Source organism: Carlito syrichta, unplaced genomic scaffold (genome assembly GCF_000164805.1).
Source record: "Carlito syrichta isolate Samal-C Ts95f unplaced genomic scaffold, Tarsius_syrichta-2.0.1 Scaffold65441, whole genome shotgun sequence".
NCBI classification, from domain to species: domain Eukaryota; kingdom Metazoa; phylum Chordata; class Mammalia; order Primates; family Tarsiidae; genus Carlito; species Carlito syrichta.
Window position 1 is genome coordinate 614,242 of NW_007009537.1, and position 21,514 is coordinate 635,755.

The window sequence follows — 21,514 nt, forward strand, 5'->3', positions numbered from 1 at the left end:
ATCAGCATTAAGTAGGACACATCCGCAATAACTAGGCTACTGCTAGATAAAACAATTGGCTGATTTCAAAGGGAGGATTTGATTTTAGTAGGTAGACTGAGAAAGGGTGATCTCATTGAGAGTGTGTTAACTGGTTGAAAAATAAACCGGGCGCCGTAGCTCATGCCTATAATCTCAGCTCTTTGAGAGACTGAGGTGAGAGCATTGCCTGAGCCCACAGGTTCGAGACCAGGCTGGGCAACAGGGCGAGACCTCATCTCTACAATTAAAAAAAAAAAATTAGCTGGGCGTGGTAGTACATGCCTGTAGATCCAGCTACTTGGAAGGCTGAAGCCCAGCAGGTCGAGGCTGCGGTGGCCATGAGTGCGCCACTTTACTCAGAATGAAACTCCGATTCAAAATAAAAAATAAAAATAAAAGGCTGGGTGTGATGGCACAAGCCTGTAATCCCAGCACTTTGGGAGGCTGAGGTGAGGGGAGTGCCTGAGCCCACAGGTTTGGGAATAGCCTGGGCAACTTGACGAGGCCTCATCTCTACAATAAATCAAAAAATTAGCCGGGTATGTAGTGCACGCCTGTAGTTCTGGCTACTTGGAAGGCTGAAGCAGAAGGATCTCCTGAGCCCAGCAGGTTGATGCTGGGGTGACTGTGAGCATCTCACTGCACTCCAGCCTGGGTGGGAAGGAAGGAAGGAAGGAAGGAAGGAAGGAAGGAAGGAAGGAAGGAAGGAAGGAAGGAAGGAAGGAAGGAAGATGGATATTCCATCTCTATCATAAAAAAATGACATCAAGATTTAAAAAGTAACTTCTTGCAGAAATCTGTGCTCTCTAGACAGGGAGCAAAAAGGACTAGGACTTAACTTGTATTTCTGGTCAGCTAAGTATTATCTAGAAGTTTAAAAAGAAACCAGCAAAGACACCACCAGTGAGAGAGATTTTTTGCTTTAGAAAATTACAAATGTGAAAGAAAGATTTCAATGGACAGAGTTAAACAGGCAGGGAAGTCTATTGCAATAGGGGAGAGAGAATTAACTCAACTTCCCTGAAACAAAAGACAGGAGAGTTTTGAAGCTCTGGGGTGAGCTAATGGGAAAGTACTGGAGGACTTGGGGGGGGGGTGGGATTAGTCAATGTGATTGGGCCATCTGTTTGCTAATTATTGCAATTAAAAAGTTAGGCTTCCACTTTCCCACAGAGACTGGGAGATAGAGGGTGATATTGCCATTGGTGATTACATTTCAAAGGGCCAGCTCCCAGAACCTTAAGAAAGACATTTCTGGGATTGTACAATTGGCAAGAGATCAGAAGATTTACATCTCAAGGGCAGAGAAAGAATTTACAATGGAAAATTTTCTAAAGTAAATGCTTTAAGAAAAAGGAGGTCAAAGGCCAAGACCTAGGAGGAAGTCAGTCTAAAGTTAGGTAAGTTGAGGGGAAGGATGTTAAGGTTGCCATCTTGACTTTACAAAGGCCAGAGAACAGAGAATAATTGATAAGAAGAACAATTGATAAGAAAGTTTAGCAAATTCAAGTGATTGCAGCACACATACATTAAGCATTTACTCTGAGTTCATTACCATGAGCAACAGAAGCAGGAAGAAACAGCAAAGAAATGAAATGAAGAGAAGTATGAACTCACAAATAAGCAGATAAAGACTAGCCTTATACAAAAATCAGGGTAGCCACCTACTTTGATTTAAGAAATTCTGAGCAAGTCACCCTTAACTAAAAATTCCCTTCACTATAATGTTCTCATTATCAGTTTATTTCCTACCTTGGAGTAAAGCTTAAAAAAAAAACAACACTGGTTAAATGTAGATATCATTCTCACCTTGACCTTTTCAGCCATCAATGTTTACCAGCTCAAATAAGTTTATCAGACTGACTCTTAGTAGAAAAATTATTTGTCCTTGGAATTAAACTCTCCTTCTTTCCTGCTTTTCTATTCCTGCTGTGAACTTCTTTTCAGGAACAGACCTGTGATATGTAACTCCAAATTCATTCACCTTAGATGGTGAATTAATGGGCTTAAAAATTAAAAAAAAAAAAAGCCTATGACCTATGGGACACAGGTTGGATAGATTTTAATGGAAGGGAAGTGACTGAAAAACATTCTTTGGGTATATGCAAGCTTCCTAACTAGGCAAAGATATCCTGGGAGTAAGCAGAGTGACCACTGGCCTCTACACAGAGGAGGGACCTGAAATCAAAGGGAAGCAGCAGAGCTATTCAGCAAGCACTGGTGAATTGTTTGAAGGCAGGCAGTTCTTCTTCAGCATGTTGGCTACAGTCAGCACGTGTACAATTGGAATGGAACCTAAGGCATGATTCTGAAATGTGCACTGCGAGTTTTAAGAACACTAATTTCAAAAGTTCCGAAAATGACATGTATGACCCTACGACCATAGGCCATGGAGGATGTAGTGATTGTTTTCACATGCTCCTTCATTTCTTATGTTTCTTAGTCTCTCTAAGATGTTAACACCATGGATCACCACTCTTTCCCTGTCCCACCCTAGCCTGGTCTCCTGCTTTTTTAGGCCAGTCAACTTCTCTTTTTCTGTTTCTTGGTGCCCTCCAGATACTGAAGTCAGGGAAGCCAAACTTTTGTTCTTGACCAGTTCTCTCCATATATAAGTTTTATTTCCCCCAGGCTTTTCCTTTATTGTTATGCTCTCAACTTTTCAAGGAGCCCCCTAAAACCACCTCTGATTGTCTCATGAACTAGCTTATCTGGAATAGCTAGCACATGAACTCACCGTCCCTTGCAGCCTTGCCTACTTGTTGTCAAGGCGTCTACTGATGAAGCAGCTTCAGATGGGCTCATCGTTAGCTCCACTAATAATGTCCCTCACAAAAGAAGCCAACATTCTGCCAAGGCTACTGCTTTCCAGTGTTCCCAAAGCCATGCAATCTTTGAACAACTGCCAAACAGCTGGACACTGTTCAGAAGTGGGGCATATGTTTCTGTTTCTAATCTTGTGCCTCATTTTGTCACTTAGAATGTAGAATAGCCCTGCTTGTGCACACAGTCTCCTCTTGGAAAAATATTCCCAATCTTGTCCTAGTCAAGCACACGGCTACATTTTGCATATTTGTTGATGATCCCTGGAGTGTATTATAGCACTGGTCAAGAGCTCCATGTCCACATATCCAACTGCCCATTGGATATCTCCACTTGGACATTCCACAAGCAACTCAAACTCTGGAGTTCAAAAGTGAACTTTATCTTCACCCTCCTACAAGCCTGTTCCTCCTGTTTGTACCTTAGCTCAATGAGGGATACTCCAGCCCATTCAGTTAGTTGTCTAAGACAGAAATTACTCTTGATCCCCAAACTAGTTTACTTCCCACCTAATCCTTTCAGTCAATCTCTCTCTCTCTGTCTCCCCCCTTGCCCTTTCACTCCATCCCTCTCTTGCGCTCGCGCACACACAAACACACACAGGCAATCATCAAGGAGTTCAGGCAGAGGGTTTATAGACTATTTTTAGACTTTATTTTCATTCTGTAAGTATTCGTTGTGCAAATTTGTAAAATGGGTGAGATATTTAAGAATCTAAATGACTATACAGACGGTGGTATAATGAGCTACCAAAACATAGAAGACAAAACATACAAGAATTGTGTGAAAATGTTTAAAGTATAATAGGTTAAAGCCAGAAATTAGGTAAGACTGTTGGTTAGTTTGTTGGATGGTTATTGGTTGGTTGGTTGACTGGATGGAAAGGGTAGGAGAAAGGAAGCAGTGGAAAGAGGGAGGAAAGAAGGGATGAAAGGTCAAAAGAAGGAAGACAGGAGAGAGAATCTTGAAAAGAGGGACTAGAGAAAGGAAAAATAGGGTTTGCAGCTGATAACAGTGTGAACAATCAGAATGTCTTAATTGCATCTTTTCTTTCATATTTATTGCTTTCTTCTAGAGATGACCTAGGTATGAGAGGTTTGAGGAGATGGTGTGAGAGCATCCGTTATAGCCTTAAATGAATTTTCTTTACATTTTTCTTATGAAAAGCTTCAAATATATATATTATATGCAAAGAAAATAGTATTTATCTCTACCTTTAAAGATGTATGCCCATCCCTCGTTGTATTATTATAAAGTTCATCTAAAAATTATTTAAATAAGTTGAGTTTCCTGATTTTCAAGAACTATACCCTAATGATATAGCTAAGAAAGAAAATCAACAACAGCAACCATTGTTCATTATTTTGAAAAATAATGACTGCAAAAAAAATGGATGGGAAAATTCTGTTTTTTATATGAAAAAATAAGACATTACAGATTCTTTATAGTCTAAGGTATGAACTTGATGTAGTTTCATGATTAAATGATTTTTTTTTAGATCATGACCAAAATGCAGTAGTTCCAGATAGTTCAACATGTTAAGAACAAGGATTGTGCTACTGACTTGATTTTTTTACTCATTTATTAAAGTCCACCTTTTAAATAAAGGAATTAAGTTAGCTAATTTCCCTTTTTAATAAGATTGCCAGTCTGCCAGATCTGGAAAATAGTATTCAATGAAAATTAACCTTAATTTCGACAAGATATTGGCAAAGGCTCTTAGACTGTGTGTGCTGGAGAAATGTGAGCTGAGCCACCAGTTAGGTAGATGAATAGGTAGTGTCTAGACAGTGTCTAAAGAACAACTAATGGAGAACAACCAACTTGGAGAAAGGCTTCTGATAGTATTTCAGAAGGTTCTATTCGTGCTTCTTGGTTTTAATGACTTAGATGAAGAGGCAGAAGACATGAAACTAATTTGGCTTTTATAAACTTTGAAGAAAAGATCACACATGTAAGACTGAATTAAGTCCATGGATTGTTGAGGCATAGAAAATGAAATGCATTTTAAACAAAATGGATAGATAGAGCAAGAGCCCATATAGTATATCTCTGCTCAGATTCTTTTGATCCCTTGGTAGATGGATCCTGCCGTTGCAAGTTACATTGTTTGCGTAAGATGGCGTGCTGCTGTATTTAAAAGCTAAGTAATATTGTTTATCACATCCCTTTTGCTATTTAGGGCTTATATCATCAACCAAGAATTTATACAAATGGGAAACATGTACAGACCTCCATACCCCCTCCTGATTCTAGAACAAAACATGACATCGGTTAAGTAAGTCCACGCAGTGATAAGCCAGGAAAGAGCAGTCAGTGCACCTGGAGAGTACACCTTTGCCAAACTGCCCCTAGGACCACCTCAAACAGACAGAAGTGCAGAAGTGCCAGAGTTACTGTTCTCGGGGGTAAGGTCTTGCTGGAACTAAGAAACTTAACTATGTCCTGCATCACCATCCTTTTACAACTGAAGCTTAATTCATTATTCTTGAAGGACTTACATAAATAAGCTATGTCCCTAATGTTTTCCTTTAAGTGATTGTTTACAGATACCGAGACTTCTCCTGATTGTTGAGCCAAGCTCAGCATCAATAAAAAGACATTCCTTGGTGGCTCAGCCTGTAATCCCGCGCCTTTGGGAGGCTGAGGTGAGAGGATTGCCTGAGCCCGCGGGTTCGAGACCCGCCTGGGCAGCGAGACCTCATCTCTACAATAAATCAAAAAATCAGCGAGGCGTGGTAGGTAGCGCATGCCTGTAATTCCAGCTACTCGAAAGGCTGAGGCAGAAGGATCACCCGAGCCCAGCAGGTCGAGGCTGCGGTGGCCGGGAGCGGCCACTGCACTCCTTATGCAGGAGAAGAGGGAGTTTTAGCATTCAGGTATTTCTGGTAGTCTCTCTGTCTCCGGCTAGCTGTCATCCCAGAGAGCTCATGTCCCCCATGAGCCTCTTGGATTTACAGAAGACGTGAAACTGGGAATGATTTTTGAAATTCCACTGACAAAATAAGACCTTTTTAAAATATCATATAGGTTCAAAGGTACACAAATGGGAAACATGTACAGACCTCCATACCCTCTCCTGATTCTAGAACAAAGCATAGAGTTGGTTAAGTAAGTCCACGCAGTGATAAGCCAGGAAAGAGTCCTAGGGGCAGTTTGGCAAAGGTATAACTATGAAGTCCTACCTTCAGCCCCCAAATAAGCATTTAAACAGAAAATAGAAAAGATGTGGCTTATATAAAAGCACATAGGGCTTTTAAAACAACTTTTTAAAAAGTAACTGAAAACTTAATAAAAGCCAGAAGAATGAGCCATCTATTAAAAAGAAAAAAGATTGCATTTAAGTGTCCTTATCAAAGGTGATGATAATTGCTTTCTATATATCTATACAGGTAAGGTAATAGATATGTCATTTAGGCTCATTTGGGGCATCTCAAATAAAGCGATATTAGCCAGCAATAGAATAGGGTAACTAGAATGTTTAAGAGATCCAAAGCCGTGTTTGAAAATGATAAAAATAATAATCACAACTTCTGTGTATGGAAGCCTTTTCAGATGCTATACTTCAGGGTAGACACTGTATCCAAAATGGCTATGGAGTTGAACATCTCTTATCTTAAAATGTCAAGGAGAAGCTACCTCTCTGACTCTTTAAAGTAAGTGATGACAGGGACATTTGTATATAATTTTCAGATCATGACTAAGATGTTAATAGTGATAATGATAGCTGTTCAGCAATATTTGAGAAATGAATTGTCAAGTGGCAGGAAGAAAAGATTATGTCGCTCCAGAGGGGAAACTAGATCAAATGGGTTAAGGTTACAGGGAGACAAATTAAAGCTCAAATATAAAAAGAAATTTATATCACATACTGTTGCTCAGAAATGGTACAGGAAGCCTTTTAAGGGGACCCATTTACTGTAAAGTGGTCGTTATGTACCCAGTGCAGAAGTCAACACTTCACATCTGTTACTAGCCAGTAAAGTTGATATTGCTATTCTCATTTTATACATGAGGAAATTGAGATGCTAAGAAAAAAAAAATTTGTTGAAGTTCGCACAACTAGGGAGTGACAGAATTCAAGGTTACTGACTTTAAATAAGCCCATTTATTTCACAAGTTATAATAGTGTTTCATTGGAAATACTACTACATGGCCATTGGCTGAATATCCTTCTCTTGAGAACATTTCTAAGATAATTCCTGCGTTGGGTGTGGGTGGGTTTCCTTCTTGTAGATCCTTCAGAGGCTCAGTTTAAGGAGCCTGTTTATCAAGCAATAAACTTTCTTAAGAATGAATGTTTAATGACCAGCTCATAAAACCACAAAGTAATAGGACAATGGCAACATTTTTAAGTGAATCTAAAGATACCAGTTTGAGTTGAGGGAATTCTAAATGCTTCCAGTGAGGGATACTTTCTAATTCAACCTGAGTTTCACTGGGAAAGCACTTAATTGGCCTTCTAATACAATTGCTTCCAAACCAGTTCATTTACTTGCTACTGTATTTTATTCTGAAGCATCCATGCAGCACATTTTATTGGTGTAACGCTGATAAAAAGAAGGTTCAAATATATGTCAAAATATTGCTATGTGCCTTTGTTTCTGTTATGAACCATAAACATGGGCTTAAACATAAACCATAAACATAAAGCCACGTATTTAGAAGTGGAGAAAAACAAATATTTGCTTTAAGTCTAATGTGTTCTACACTATTCTAGAGAGTAGCACATTCAAAGGAGGGTGGGTGAAATACTAGGAACTCAGGTGTTAGTGTAATGAGCAGCTCACTGGCAGGGGATTGTGAGGAGACTGGCCTATGCCTAGCAGAGATTCTGTGGTAGGGAGCAAAATACATTATTGTTGCATAGGTGAGCTGGAAATAGTCTGTAGAAAGACTTGTATTCTGAGCAGTGCTTTCAGGCCTGGTGTTCCAGGCATCAGGGGCCATGCTGAATTCCTGAGTGGAAGCGTGGCAGGAGGAAAATAGTTCAACAATGTGAGAAACATGTTCCAGCTATGTTAGAAAGGAACTGGAAACCACAGTATAAGAAAGAGTAGAGGTTGTATTTAGAAAGGAGACTCCTCCTCTGAGATTGACAGAAAGAATTGCTGGAAAGTTATTAGTAATAACAATGAATACTTATACAGAGCTTACTGCATGCCAGACAGTGTTCTAAGCACTTTAGGTATTTTCATTCTTTTATCCTTACAATTATCCTGTGAAATAAGTACTGTTCTTGCTACTGTGAACAATGCTGCAATAAACATACATGTGCAGGCATCTTTTTGAGAGAGTGATTTGAGTTCTCCCAGGTATATTCCCAGTGGGGAGGATTGTGGGGTTGTATGGCGTATATTCGGAAGAACTCAAATCACTCTATAAAAAAGATACCTCCACACGTATGTTTATTGCAGCATTGTTCACAGTAGCAAGAACATGGAACCAACCGTGCTGTCCATCAGAAGAGGACTGAATTTTTAAAATGTGGTACATACACATGATAGAATATTATGCAGCCATAAAGAACAAATTCATGAACTTCACAGCAACCTGGATGGACTTAGAGTCTATAATACTGAGTGATCTTTCACAGAAACAAAGAACTGAATATCACATGTTCTCTCTCATAAATGGGCCTTGAACAATTATCATAATACTATAAGAAAAGGATTGACAGAAAACTTCTGGGACGGGAGCGGGGGAGCAGGGAAGCGGGATTGGCAGTAGTGGGAATCTGCCTGGGGAAGGGGGACACACCTCATCAACAAGGGTACCTGTATAATGAACATTTGTATACCTAACGCTGAATTGTACCTCACATCTTTAAAATAAAAAAAATTACAAGAGAAAAAAAAATAGACTAAGAACTCCCTAAAAAATAATAAAATAAAATAAAAAGGCATTTATTTCAGTTAAACAAAAGTACTATTATTATCATCATCCCCATCTTCCAGATGAGAAAACTGAAGCTACTAAAAGCCAATGGCTTGCGGTCACACAGGGAAGATACCCAACATTCAGTATGTGACCACCTGATAGCCATATTCTAATGGCCCATAACAGTGCACTTAAAATGATTATTTAATGATAGTATCTGATACCATGTAGCTGTTTAACTCCAGGTCACAGATTGAGCAGATTGTTCTCAGAAGTATAGACACAACAGGGATGACATCATATTCCATGATCCATGAACATGGTTGATAACCTGATCTCCAAAGTCAGTTACATGTGCTCTTTCCCCCCAAAACCTGAGGAATATAGGACAGACCTGTTCAAGTCTTAAAGTTATATTTATATATATAAAGTTAAGTAAAGTGAGATGTATGGATTGTATCTGTAGTCATTTTATTTGTAAACATTATGAATTCTTTTCCATACATATGGCCTACCATATGTGTCCTTTTTCCCCCCACTAGGGGCTCAAGATCTGGATCGCATCCGACTCTCCACCTACAGAACAGCATGCAAGCTGAGGTTTGTTCAGAAGAAATGCAATTGTAAGTACACCAATTGTTGAGTTGAATTACCATCATGAATCCTCTAGTTTATACTGGGTACCAAGTTTATTAAATTACGTTTTCTTACAAGGATTGATAACGATATGTTACACAACAATAAAAGGGGTGTAATGACACACAAATAAAGTCCTGAGGTCTAGATTATACTTAAATACTAAAGTATTGAAATGGATGAGTTTCCGGATATAAATGCAGTATAATCCTGACATTAGAATGCTTTTGATTCGAGTGGATGTTTTTCTTCTTTTCTCCAACCTTGGTATCATCAATGCTTCCCACACTAAAGTATACACACTGTGCTTCTCCCAACTGGGGAGCTCCAGCAAGCCCCAGGTCTCATCCCACACCTCCTGCTGTCTGAGAGAGATCTTTTCTCATTCTTGGGTCTCTTCTCCTTTTCCTCTTCCTGTTCTTTTCTAGCCCTCATCCTTATCCTGATCCAGAATTGTTTCTGAATTTCTTGAAAACACGGTGGGGTAAAAGTGGGGATGGTAGACCATCCCTGGGTGAAAATAGAACCTTCTTACCTGTCCAGTGCACACTCAGTGTGTCCATTTATTTGCCTCTTAATTTAGAAAGTGGATAACGAGCTTCTGCTATATGTTTGGCACTATGTCGGATACCAAGGATTCCATGATGTGAATAGGTCGCACAGGGAAGATGCCCAGTGTTATCTTTGGAAGATACCCATATGCAATCCCTGCCTTAAAGTCGTTCGAAATCCAATTGGGTAGATGAGTTTTTAAATAGATGTATAAAACTGTGTGGAAGTGCAATGATGGGAATATGAACATGGTATGTGAGAGCTTCGGGAGTTCGTGCCTAGGAAATGGGGACTGTTATGAGGACTTTTCTGGAAGAGGAGACATTTGGGTCGGGCCTTAAAGAATTAGTAGACAATTAGGCAAAGAAGTATTATTTGCTTTACAACGAATCTTATAAAGCTCATGCATTTTTGTATAAGAAAAGCTATTACATTCTGTATTAAATTGGACAAAGTAAAGACTCAAGGAAGAAAAACAAGCATATTTTGAATGTTCTGCTCAATTCAGCTTCTTGTAAAAACTGTTTCTACCTTTGTCAGAAACATCCAGCGCAAGTACAAGATGTGTTTGCTGAGTTTCCCTTCCTAACAGTAAATATAACCATTGTGATATTCAGAGGTCCTTGTAAAATGCAATTGATCTTGGCTTATCTGAATCAAAGTTGAAGCCTCCCTTTTAGGAAGTTAACTAGCCAGAGGCAGTGGTGTTTATGTGACATAACATTAGCCAAGATTGAATATGCATCCTTGTATTAAGGGAAGGTAATTTTGGTCTGTAATAAAACCTAACCCACAATAAATTATGGTACTTTATAATGGAGTTTTACTCTATAATAAAATAAATATGGAAAAAAATCTAGGTAGTATATCTGTAAGTACATTGCTTTACTAGAAAGTGTCTTAATACATTCAGGTTGCTATAACAAAAATACCATAAACCAAGTGGCTTATAAACAGCATTTATTTCTCATAGCTCTAGAAGCTGGAAAATCTGAGATCAAAGCATTGGCAGATTCAGTCTTGTGAGGACGACAAACTTTCTGGTTCATAAGTGGCCCCTTCTCACTGTTTTCCTCACACGGCAAAAGGGGCCAAGAAGCTCTCTGGGGCCTCTGATATAAGGGCACTAATCTCAATCATAAAAACCCTGCCCTCTTGCCCTAATCACCTTCCAAAGGCTCCACCTTCTAAAGCATCACACTGGGGGATCAGATTCCAACATACGAATTTTGGGGGAGCACATTCAAACTGTAGAAGAAACTCATTATGGTATTTACTTCATAGAGATCAGTGGATCCTAACTGAGAATAGGTTGTTTATTTTTAGGTCCCCAAAAAGAATTACATTCATCTCATTAGTAGGCTAGCATTTTTAGCATAATTTAACAATTATTATATATTTTGTCAGTAAAAAATATTGTGGAAATTCATTTTCTCTCTTGTCATATATATACCAAGATAAAATATCCGTGATTAGTTCTTTTGATCCACTAAAAACATTTACCAACCCCTGCTATAAAAGAAGAGTTGCAAGAAGCCTATCTCTTTTTCGAAGCACAAGATTTTCCATTCCTTCCACTTTGCTCCATGGAATCTGTTTTCCAAATCACTTCTTCCCTGAAGTGATTCATACCATCAGGCCTTCCCTCCCCAAGACATAACTAGCATGTTTTTAAAAATTAGGGAATACCAAGTTAGTTGTTTTATGTTTTATGGAGCAGAACAGAGAATACAAGAGTAGTCTAAATACTCCTTTCTAATCAACAGCCTTCTCTTTAGTTTCCAGACTTTTCATTAACTTTCCATGAAAATAAATACCCTATAAACTGTTTGTAAGCATAAGTGAAATGGCAACATCTTGGCCTTTATTTTAGGCAAATAACTGTTTTCTGCTAAAGCATTATGCCCTCAGTCAACATTGACATGGTTGATGACCCAGAGACCCTGCAATGTCAGCAGATCTTTTTTTTTTCCAGAAATTACTCTAGAGTCAATAGAATACAGCCTTAAGTTCATTAACAACAAAAGACAACAAGAGAAATAAATCAGAAATATCAAATTCCTCCTGTTTAATAGTAGGAACAGAACTGAGGGAAGGAGGATACTGTATCTCATACTCACAGCTAACATTGCACCATCTTTTAGTCTTGTTGTTTACAGTCTGAGTTTACTTTCTCTTAGTCTTATCAACTAAAAATTAATTAAAATTTTGTTTAAAACCAAAAAAGAAGAAGAAAAGGTTTATAATTACATCTGGGCTGTCAGAGTTTCTCAAAATATCCTTTGTCTAGTAAATGAAACATTTTTTTAAAAGTATCCTTCATTCAGATATAATTTAAGTTAGAGCACATGATTTTTTTTATGTCAATGTCTCTAAACCTTTTTCAGGATTTCTTGTGAATCAAAAAATGAAATTACTTGCTTACCTCAAATTTCTCTATCACTGCAAAATTAATGCAAGTGAATGCCATTTAACTAGCAGGTCCTGAATAAATATTCTATAAATGAATGAATAAACAGACTCCATTAGATTCATTTCTCACCAGCCAGGTAAGTAGAAGAACACAAGTCTTGTATGACTGGAATAGCTTTGAGCTATGTTTTTGGTAGCAAATACTAATACCCCACTCATTTTTCTTTAAGCAAGTATACCAGTATATTTCTCCTTCCTGCCTCATGTTTAAACATGTCTATTTTTGGCTGCCAGTATCAGTTTTCTATTGTTGGGTGACAAATTACTACAAATGTAGAAGCTTAGAACAGTACATATTTATTATCTCACAGTTTTTGTAGGTCAGAAATTCATGCATCATGGCTGGATTCTCAGCTCAGTAATTCACTGGACTGAAATCAAAGTGCCTGTTGGGTCTGTGGTTCTCATCTGGGGCTCTGGGTCCTCTTCCAAGTGCCCTGGTTATTGGAAGAATTCATTTTCTTGTGGTTGGAGGATTGAGGTTCTTGTTTTCTTGCTGGCTATCCGCTGGAAACTGCACTCAGTTCCTAGAGTCTCCTTTATTTCTTTGCACATGGCCTCCAAAGACTGTTCAGAACACTAGTGTTTGCTGCTTCTTCCAACCCAGCTAGTGTGTCTCTCTGACTCCTCTTGTGATCAGCCAGAGAAAACTCTTGGCTTTTAAGGGCTCATATGTTTATGTCAGGCTCAGCCAGATGATCTCCATATTTTAAGATTAGTTAATTTGGGATCATAATTTTATCTGCAAAATTCCTTCATGGCAGTACCTAGATTTGAGTTTGATTGAATAACTAGGGGAAGGTGTGTGTATACCATGGGCCAGGAATCTAGGGGGTAGGGAGGGAGATATTGCAGGATTCTGCCTATACACTGCCTAAGACCATAGACTTCTATTTTCCAGATAATGATATATAAAATCTTGGATGTAAAAATAAAGTTGAAAGCAAAAAATGTAGGCCATAGAAATAGAACCACAGCCAGGTGTGGTGCCTCATGCCTGTAATTCCAACATTTTGGGAAGCCGAGGCAGGAGGATCACTTGATCCCAGAAGTTTGAGACTAGCCTGGGCAACATAGGAAGACCTCATCTACAACAACCAAAAAAAAATTTTTTTTAATCAATAAATTAACTGAGCATATTGGTGAGTGCCTGTAGTCCCAGTGGACCTAAAAATAAACAACCTCTTCTCAGTTAAGACCCACTTATCTCTATGAAGAATTCATACCCTGCCATGCCTTCCCTCCCCATGACATAACTAACACATTCTCTAATAGAGTGAAAGAATGAATGTTTCTAAAAATCAGGGAACGCCAAGTTAGTTATCAAGAAGCTGAGGTGGAAGGATTGCCTGAGCCCAGAAGGTCGAAGCTGCAGTGAGCCATCATGCCACTGCACTCCAGCCTATATGACAGAATGAGACTCCAACTAAGAAAAACAAACAAACAAAAGAAATGTATTTAAAAGAGAACAATGAAAGGTCTTTCCATCATCAAGCTTTCAGAAGAAACAACAGGAGCATTTGGAAAATAAATTGCAGATGACTAATTCTTGAAGCACAATTATCTTTGTATTGTTGCAAATATTTTGGATACATGTTTTCATTCCTGACGTTGAATCATGGTAGACATTTATTTAGAATAAACAAAAGTGCATTGTGCTAGAATTCATTATTCCTCAATATTCCTTGTGGAAAAGTCCGTGGTGACAGAGGAACATAAACAAACCCATTAAAGATGCCTGTGTAATATGACAAGGGAAAAACTGTTCCTCTATGGGCATCCCGACCTATAACAAAATCATGTTGCATTAATCTGAGCAAACTTCTGGTAGAGAAAGTATACTATTTTAAAGTTCTGATCAGTATGAGTGTAATTAAAGATGCTTCTTCCCTTTAACTGTTTTTATTTTTAAGAACTTAAAGATATAGCGTTTTGTTTTCTTGTTAGCATTTTCTAATTAGCATCTTGTTTTAGAAAATGCTGGAAACTTTGTCCACTTAATCTTCTACCATTACACAGCCTGTGAACTAAGTCAACACCTGTAGTTTTGATTCTAGGCATCTAGATATACCACAATGACTTCCTTCCCTTTCTTCTGTGTCTGCATTTACTTGGAAGCTGTGCCAGCTAAACACTTTTGCTCTCACAATTTGGGACAAACATCGTCTTTAAATGCCCTGTCATTTTGGAAAGAGTAATGCATGCAGAGGAATGCCTTTCAAGCTTCCCCAATCCTATCTAACAGGTGCCAAGGCAAGATTCAGTGACCTTCCCCTGGTGGCCTGCCAACCCCAGTTCCTGGGAAACTGCCTGATCGGCCAGGAGCCAGTCAGCAGACTGATGAAGGGTTGCCCAGGAGGTGTTCTCCTATAGCCTGGTTCCCAGATCTCAGGGCTCCAGCACACAGTGAGAGAAAAGAAAAGGCAGTCAGGAGAACAGGCGGGGAGATCAGCCTCTCCTACACAACCACACCTGTGATTCTGTAGGACAGTCACTCCTGATGTCACTGTGGTCCACTCTTCACTAAAGCTCTGTTAACATTTGTGGTTATTCATGATTACTCATGTATTTATTCACTCCACAAATAGGGACTGAGCATTTATTGCATGCCAAGCATTATTCTAGACATGGGGAGGAAAGTGTGAGTAGAAAATGGAACCTTTATGATGAACACCTGTATACCTAGTCCTCAATTGTACCCCACATCTTTAAAATAAAATAAAATAAAATAAAAGAGCTGGGTGTGGTGGCTCAAGCCTGTAATCCCAGCACTTTGGGAGGCCGAGGTGAGTGGATCGCCTGAGCTCACGGGTTTGAGAACAGCCTGAGCAACTTGACGAGATCTCAACTTTACAATAAATCAAAAGAATTAACCAGGTGTGGTAGTGCGTACCTGTAGTTCAGGCTACTTGGAAGACTGAGGCAGAAGGATCACCTGAGCCCAGCAGGTGGACGCTGGAGTGGCTGTGGACATGCTACTGCACTCCAGCCTGGCTGACAGAGTGAGACACCAACTCAAAATAAATAAATAAATAAAAATTAAAAAGAAGTTCAAGTATTAAAAACAATAGAGCCTTCAGAAAGCCTTTCCCTTTTGCATAGTTCTCCTACAAAATGTTTAAATAAGTGCATATTTATTTTCATATACCTCTTGGGCAATACTACAGATTTTATTTTCAATACAATAATCTCACCTATTGGAGATTAAGGAAAGCAAGAACTAGAAGTTGGTTACAGAAAAGTGGAAGGTTTGTTCAAAGAATCATTTTAAAAGAGAAGTTGTTCCTTCCTTGAATGGTAACACAACTCATCAGTTTGCTTAAGTCATAAATCTGGGAGTTATCTTTGACCTTATTTCAACCCAAATTATACTCTCCACATATCTCTTAATTCTATCTACATCTTTCTGTCCTGACTGCACAGACCTGCTCTAAAACACCTTTACCCAGATTACAATTTAAAATGACTCACAAGATTTCCTATTCCCGGGGAAATCCCAGGACTGTAAATTTAGTGGAATTTACTTCTGTGGTTAGTTTATGTTATATTGCACAGCTGACCTCAAAATAAGGAGATTGTCTGAGTGGGCCTGACTTAATCATATGAACCCTTTAAAAGCAGAGAATTTTCTCTGGCCGGCAGCAGAAGAGAAAGTCAGAAATTGGAAGGATTCGGTAAATATGACATACCATTCCTGACTTAAAGATGGAATGGGTCACATGTTCAACCTCTGATTGTTGAGAGATGCCAGTAAGGAAATGGAGACCTCAGTCCTACAACCATAAGGAACTGGATTATGCTAACAAAAATCATCATCATTATCATCATCATCTTGGAAGCAAAATTTTCCCCAGAGCCTGTTAGTAAGAACTCAGCTCAGCCAACACCTGGATTTGATCCTTGTGATACCCTGAAAGAAGACCCAGTCTCGCCATGCTAAACTTCTTCCCGACAGGACTGTGAGCTAATAAATAGTTATTGTTTTAAACTTCTGGGTTTGTGGTTTTCTGTAACACAGCAGTAGAAAAGTAATGCAGCCATTCTACCATACACAGTAAAGCATGGGCCCACACTCCAGTCACATCTGTGAGAAAGAAGAATACTTGAATGTGTGTTAGAGATGCTAGGATATTCACGTTGGTATTAAATTCAAAGTCCTCTAAGACCGAACAACTCTGTAGGTTTAGGAAAGGATGGTAACTCTGTTTTGCACAGCTAATGAGGTTCACTGTGGTTTACTGAAATCTTTTCCTACGTCAAGTTCCAAGTCTCTTATCATCCAAGGGGGAAAAGAAGGACCCACAGGCAGGATGTGGCCAAGGAGGCAGAATCAAGGGCAGTGAATGTGGGAGAGAAAAGTCAGAAGTCAACAAGTCTGAAGAATACGTCCCCCTGAAGCATCCTCCAAACATGAAGAAGCCTGACAGGGAAATAACATGTTTCAATATGAGCATTTTCTACCACAAAGTAAAGATCACAAGCAGACTTTTAAACCTGAGTCAGATCTTGTCACTTCTCTGCACAGAACCCTGCAGTGGCTTCCCATTTCCCTCATGGTAAAAACACAGTCCTGAAAATGGCTTAGTTGGCCCCACATGTTCTAGCCTTGTTTCTGCTCTGGCCTCATCTCCTCCCACCCTCTTACCTGGTCACTCTGCTCCATCCACACTAGGTCTCCTAACTTTACTGGGAATATACCAGGCAAGTGCCCATCATGGGCCTTAGCACTAGCCATTCCCCCAACCAGGCACTCTCTTCCTGTCAAGAATCACATGGCTGACCTCCTCACCTTCTTCAAGCCTTTGCTCACTTGTCATCTTCTCAGTGGGCCCTCTACTTTGATGGCTCCATTTAATACTCCAGTCCCCCATCTCCCTTGTCCTCCTGTATGTCTTGTTTCTAAAGTACTTCTTGCATGTTAATATACTCTATGCTATGTAATTTTTTTAGTTGGTATGTTTATTATGTCTTCCTTAACTCAATGTGATCTTCTTAAGGGCAAAGATCAGGGTGCGTCTCGTACACTGATATATCCCCTACATAATAAGCGTTCAAAAAAAATACTTAATAAATGGATGAACCTTTTGAGATCACTGGGGAGAAGCTCTTGAACAAGCAAATGAGGTCAAAGGCAGCATATGTTTCAGTACCTATTAATTTTAAAAGAGTAAAATACAACTGATAGTCTGCTTAGTGCATTGTCATTAATGTCGTATTTCAGAAATGAAAAATATTTATAGATACCATCAATAAACAGAGTTAGTACCCCAACTCTGTTTTCCTCTTAAAAGTTTCTAAGTTCAAGTTTCTCCCAACTTTGAATGTTCTTGCTATAAAGGTTCTTCTTAGAGCCACAGTAGCTCTAAGAAGCCCAGTTGTTGAAGCTATGACTGGAAGGTCATGTGACAAAATTCCTTACAGAGAGAGTTCTGTGGGTTTGTGAGTTTCAGGGGGGTAGCCGTGTCTTGCAGTAGACTAAGCTTTCCTGTTCCAAAGTCATCTGAGAGATTTCAGAATCTAACTGGAACTTAGGGAATCATTCTAAAGCTTAATACACAGATTCTCTTGGCAGAAGATGGGGAGGGATGATAACACTAAATCCCCAAAATATAAATATTCAGAAAACAAGTCCCTTTAATATCCAAAAAGCAATAGCTAGTGTATCTAGACAAAAGACTTTTTAAAAAGATAATTGCATTTCTTTCATTATCTGAAGTATGATGTAGGGTGGACTGATTATCCCCACTTTACTCTTGTTTTAGCATTCATAGTTTTATATTTTTCTACCTAAATATAAGTCCACTGCTTTTGAAAATTGTATTAAAATATACATAACATATAATTTACCATTTCAAGTGTGCAGGTCAGTGGCGTTAAATACATTCACAGTGTTGTTCAAGCATCATCAGTATCAATTTCCAAAACTTTTCATCATTCCAAACAAACTTTCTGTACCTATCGCATTTTTTATTTTCTGGATATATTGTCTCAGACATTTTTCTTTCCAGTGATGGCTACCAAAGAAACTAAGCTTTGAGGTATAGGCTAGAGTTTCTGAAAGCCAATCACGTGGTTAAGTGATACCCATAGAACCAAAAAAAAAATAGTTTACAAAAAATATTTACTTTAAAAAATCCCCTTTGTAAATGACTTTTATTGTAAAATAAAGTCTATACTATTCTATTGGGAAATATTAAATATATATATATAAGTATATATAATATGTGTGTTTGTGTGTGGGGGAGTGCCAAAAAATGATGTTATCTAGTTATCTATGTGTTGTTTTGTGAAGTTGAATTGAATTACAGTAGCAATGTGTAGTATAAGGTTCACTCAAAAGATGGCATTAATCAAATGAATGCTAGTGTCACCTTGCGGCAGACAGGACAGTCAAAGAAGATGGTGGAAGCACAGTTGTTGTTCCAGGAGCACATTTTGAAGTGGTATTTGAAATTCGAGAACGTTGTAAAAGTATAATGACAATGGAGGCGTGAGTATGCAACAGAACCACCAATACACCTAAGAGTTGCATACATTTGTGATAAGTTGGAGAAGCATGGTACTGTGTGTGATGTGCACAAGGGAAGATCTGGGAGGCTCTGCACAGCAACAAGTCTTGCAGAATTTCCCCATCATCAGAAGTGTCTGAACGCAGATGGTAACCATTTTGAGCACCCCTTGTAATTGCAGAAGTCAAACGTGACTTGTATTCATCTTTTGTTGTCAGTATATGTTGAGTATTACAATTTTAATACAGTTTTTTCCTTTCTTAAAATCTGTGTGTATATATATTATTATTATATATATAGGCACTATATGTATATCATCCTTCATGGGCCAGGAGTTTCATAGACAGAGAAGTGGAAAAAAACCCTGCCCTCATGGAGCTTACATTCTAGCAAATAATACATAATTTCAGTATCAGGACAATAAGACTTATGTCTTATTGCTGCTTGCATCTTCCACAATGTCTGGCACGCAGCACGCACTTAATTCATTTTCATATGCAGATGGGTTTATAAAGTGTCTAGTGAGTAATGACTCTCTACATGACATCTCACTGAGCACTTTGAGGGACATGGAGATGATTCAGACTCGGAGCTTCACCTCGAGGAGTTTGTAGTTGATCATAAGAAACCCAGTATGCACATAGCTTATTGTTTCCATTCTAGAAGTAGCTATTTGATAATGTATCTAGCTTTTTCTTTAGTCTAAACCTTCTTTTTACTTTTCTTTTCTATTATTCTGATTTCCCAGACTTTTCTCAATTACTTGGCATGGTCTGTATAATTTATCTGAGCATCCTTAAAATATCCAGCAGTAGCAAAAAAGCTGAAGCCTAGAATATTCAATAAAGGTCTCTCCCTTTCTTCCCCTTTGAAAGACCCCTCCCACAAAATAGCAACAACTATGCATCTGCAGAAACACATAGATATATGTCAGTCCAATAATGTGGGTTCTTGGCATTATCATTTGTATTTAAAAGAGAAAAAATTAACTCAAGCAGCATAAGAAGAACAATGCAATATGGGATTTTTCCATTAATTTAGATTATCCTTGATAGTAATATCCCTTAGTGTACAAATTTAGTAATGAAATGACCTCAAGTTTAGAATCTAATGAACGTGTCTGTTTATTATCACACTTCTGATTGAGACTATCAAATAGTAGATCAGTCTCAAACTGATATATATGCTGATATATATACTTATATCTATATATACTGATATCTATATATGTGTGTGTGTGTGTATACTGATATCTAGCTTATAAGTCCCCAAAGCCAACCGTCATTTTCCAAAGGAAAAAAAGTTACTTATAATTATGATAGTTAAAAAGATCAAGTGTATCTATAGCATATTGAAATAAATTGTCTTTAGCTATTTCTAACCATTGATGGTGTTGGGCTAAGATTTATGCTTTATCTCCTTGTCTAAAAAGAGTTATAAAGTTCTGTTTGTTTTGAGTAAGAAGAGAACAGCACAAGAGATATTAAGTGACTTCCCTTGGATAAACACCAGATAAAAATAATATAAAGAGCCCAACTTCTGACTTCACAATATCAACCAAGTGTTATGATAAACAGAGTCACTGTCCTACAATATCTGTCAACCCTTGTCACCAAAAAACACTAGAACACTGAGGCAAGCTTACGGACCACTAAACCTACTGCAAAACAAATAATAATGACAGCAGCCCTAAGCAGTTTACCTTCTCAGAAAAATGATAAACTTTATTCAGTGTAATCAAGTATGATGCATTTAATTTTTCAATTTAAACATTACTAAATAAAACTGTGATATTATATTCAGAGAAAGATAAATTGAGGAAAATTTATATAATTAAACAGAATCAAAATTTGCTTTAAACATGGTCATAATCATCATTTTATAAACATTTATTGTTTTGGAAATTCCACCAGGACTAGAGAGAGACTTGATTAGAATCAGTGTCCCCAAGAAGCAGAACCCAGAACAAGACTTAATGTGGAAACAGGTCACTGGCATAGTGAACCCGGAGCAGAACTGGAACCAGGAAGGAAGGAAAGTTAATAGTGCAAAAATTTCTAAGCAACATTGTGAAATGTATCCCGTGACTGTCCACCCAGAGGACAAAAGAAGAATGTTCTAATCCAACTGCTTTATGCTGCATTGGTCAAAGGTGGTCTGCCGGAGTTAATCCTCCCATGCTTCTGGGTTACACATGTGTGAGAGCTAAGTAGGTTCCAGGTGTTCATGCTAAGACATCAGAGGTATTCGGTGAGAGCCTAGGACCAGTCACTATCTGATTTCAGCTGCATCAACCTGGCTAAAGTCTATGTGGTGCCAGTCATGACACCTTGAGATGAAGCTCTGAATGTGAATCCATGCCCCTTGTGGAGAAAGAGGTGGGGCCAAGAGGATTTGGAAAGGTACACAAGAGTCATCTGAAATATCACCTCTGTGTGCCTTGACTTTTAGGTTCCTCATCACTATTTTCCATCGACTTTTAATTGACAAGCAAGAGTAGCATACTTCATATAGATTTATTTTTTTTTTGGTTTTTGTTTTTTTTTGAGTTGGAGTCTCACTCTGTCACCCAGACTGGAGTGCAGTGGCCGCTCCCGGCCACTGCAGCCTCGACTTGCTGG

At 38.5% G+C, this 21,514-nt stretch overlaps 1 protein-coding gene across 7 annotated transcripts in view; it reads left to right on the plus strand.

The window, feature by feature from the left end:
* Nucleotides 1–21,514, plus strand: part of DTNA (dystrobrevin alpha) — a 300,965-nt gene that overhangs the window by 157,231 nt on the left and 122,220 nt on the right. For all 7 annotated transcript variants that reach the window (XM_021708883.1, XM_008051371.2, XM_008051378.1 and 4 more), the window contains exon 3: nucleotides 9,267–9,347. In XM_021708883.1, coding sequence (XP_021564558.1) covers nucleotides 9,267–9,347 — 81 coding nt within the window. The remainder of the gene's footprint in view (nucleotides 1–9,266; nucleotides 9,348–21,514) is intronic.